At 44.7% G+C, this 1,770-nt stretch overlaps 1 protein-coding gene across 1 annotated transcript in view; it reads left to right on the top strand.

Annotated features, from left to right (window-relative positions):
* The first annotated feature begins 768 nt into the window (after nt 1-768).
* The window catches only part of LOC107299695 (nurim-like), a 6,632-nt gene continuing 5,630 nt past the window's right edge, over nt 769-1,770 (top strand). The window contains exon 1 of the mRNA XM_015829039.1: nt 769-775. Coding sequence (XP_015684525.1) covers nt 769-775 — 7 coding nt within the window. The remainder of the gene's footprint in view (nt 776-1,770) is intronic.

The following is a 1,770-nucleotide window of genomic DNA, read 5'->3' as shown; positions in this document are numbered from 1 at the left end:
TCGCAAAAGGGAATCACTTGACCCCAGGACATTGCAACTGTCATAAATATGAACTAATTCCCAACTATCTGAATTTTCATCAAATGACCATGGGGATACTGCAACGGTCGTGTGAAAAATTGTCATAAGTCATTTTTTTTCAGTGCTGTGGTAACTTTGAACAGTCACTAAATGAACTGTTGTAAGTCGAGGACAACCTGTACTTGCATCATGAAAGAAATATTCTGAGAATTTCTAGGGAGGAGCTGTCTTGACTCTCTTCCTCCCCACCAAAATATCTAAACTTTGCTGTCTCTGAGATGCAGCCTCTCCCTCTTGGAATCCAGACTACGTTCACACTCCTTCACTAAAGACCTGAGGGAAGAGCTGCTCAAAACACCAGCAGGGTGGGACCATGGGGAACCTTATTCTGTAGGTGCTGCTACAGAGGAGGCATACTTCCAGGGTCCTGATAAACGGCATTGTTTAACTGAGGGAATCCAGATTGTGCCAGCATTGCCAGATCAAATCAGCCAGGCAGATAGTATGAGCTGTAAAACTGAGCTGTGAAACATAACAGGGCCAACATGGACCTTTTTTTCCCCTATTAACAGTTATTTTAGGGCAGGGATAGGCAACCTTGGCTCTTTTATGACTCGTGGACTTCAACTCCCAGAATTCCTGAGCCAGCCTCCAGAATGTCACAATATTCCCTGCTTTTCAGCTGAATCAAAAGGATTCAATCTACCTGTAAGACCTGGTCAATCCTCAATAGGATTAGAACCCAACATGGCAGGTGCGCTAATCTCCTCCATAAATGAGGAAAGCTCTGCTATTCAAAATGGAGCTGTGAAGCTCCAAAGCAGACAATGCAACATATTGTAGAACAGTGCCCTCTGAGCGCATATCAGGGAAGCCCTACTAGGGGTAGGTAACCTTGGTTCTTTTATGACTTGTGGACTTCAGCTCCCAGAATTCCTGAGCCAGCCATGCTGAGGGGAAAGGGAAGAGGTTTCCAAGCTGAGCCATGCTGGCTCAGGAATTCTGGGAGTTGAAGTCCACGAGTCATAAAAGAGCCAAGGTTGCCTACCCCTGTTTTAGGGCATGAGTTCTTCTGATGGTCAAAATCTTCTTTGCTGGCAGCCTATTTACTTTGTTCAGGCTTGAGAGGAATCATACCTTTCAGTTGTGACGACAGTGTTACTATCTGGGATGAGAGTAGCTCAGGGTAGTAGGCCATACTGGTTGGAAAATCTGGAAGCTGTTGGCTCAGCACATCTGGAAGGCTTTTTTTTCTGACACAAAGCACTAGTCCCCACAAAATATGGAATGGAGTTCCACTTGGGGACGTCAATTTTTTGTTTCTTTCTTTAAATCAACAGAAGGATTGTGATGTTTGAATGGTACATCTAGGGATTTTTTCCTCATAGAACGCCCAGAATGGAGTTCCGGCACTTTTTTGGGATGAAACTTTATAGAGTAGGCAAGGCGGGTTGTATGATGTGTTGTACACCTTTTTTCTTTTTTTTTAGAAAAAAAGCACTGGGTACATCCATCCAGTTTTCCTGCCACAGGAAAGGCATGGCTTGTCCAGGTGGTTTTTCCCACTTCCAAGAAATCTCAGGTTTCCCCAACCAAAGGAACAGCTGGATACATTCTGGGATAAGTCCCGCTGGGCCAGTGTTTCTCAACCTTGACAATTTTAAGGCATGTGGACTTCAACTCCCAGAATTCCACAGCCAGCAATGCTGGCTGTGGAATTCTGGGAGTTGAAGTCCACATGCCTTAAAA

This window comes from Protobothrops mucrosquamatus, unplaced genomic scaffold (genome assembly GCF_001527695.2).
Source record: "Protobothrops mucrosquamatus isolate PMUCROS unplaced genomic scaffold, P.Mucros_1.0 scaffold5295, whole genome shotgun sequence".
Classification (NCBI taxonomy): Eukaryota; Metazoa; Chordata; class Lepidosauria; order Squamata; family Viperidae; genus Protobothrops; species Protobothrops mucrosquamatus.
Note: the sequence above shows the minus strand (reverse complement) of the source record. Positions and strands in the feature narration are given on the sequence as shown.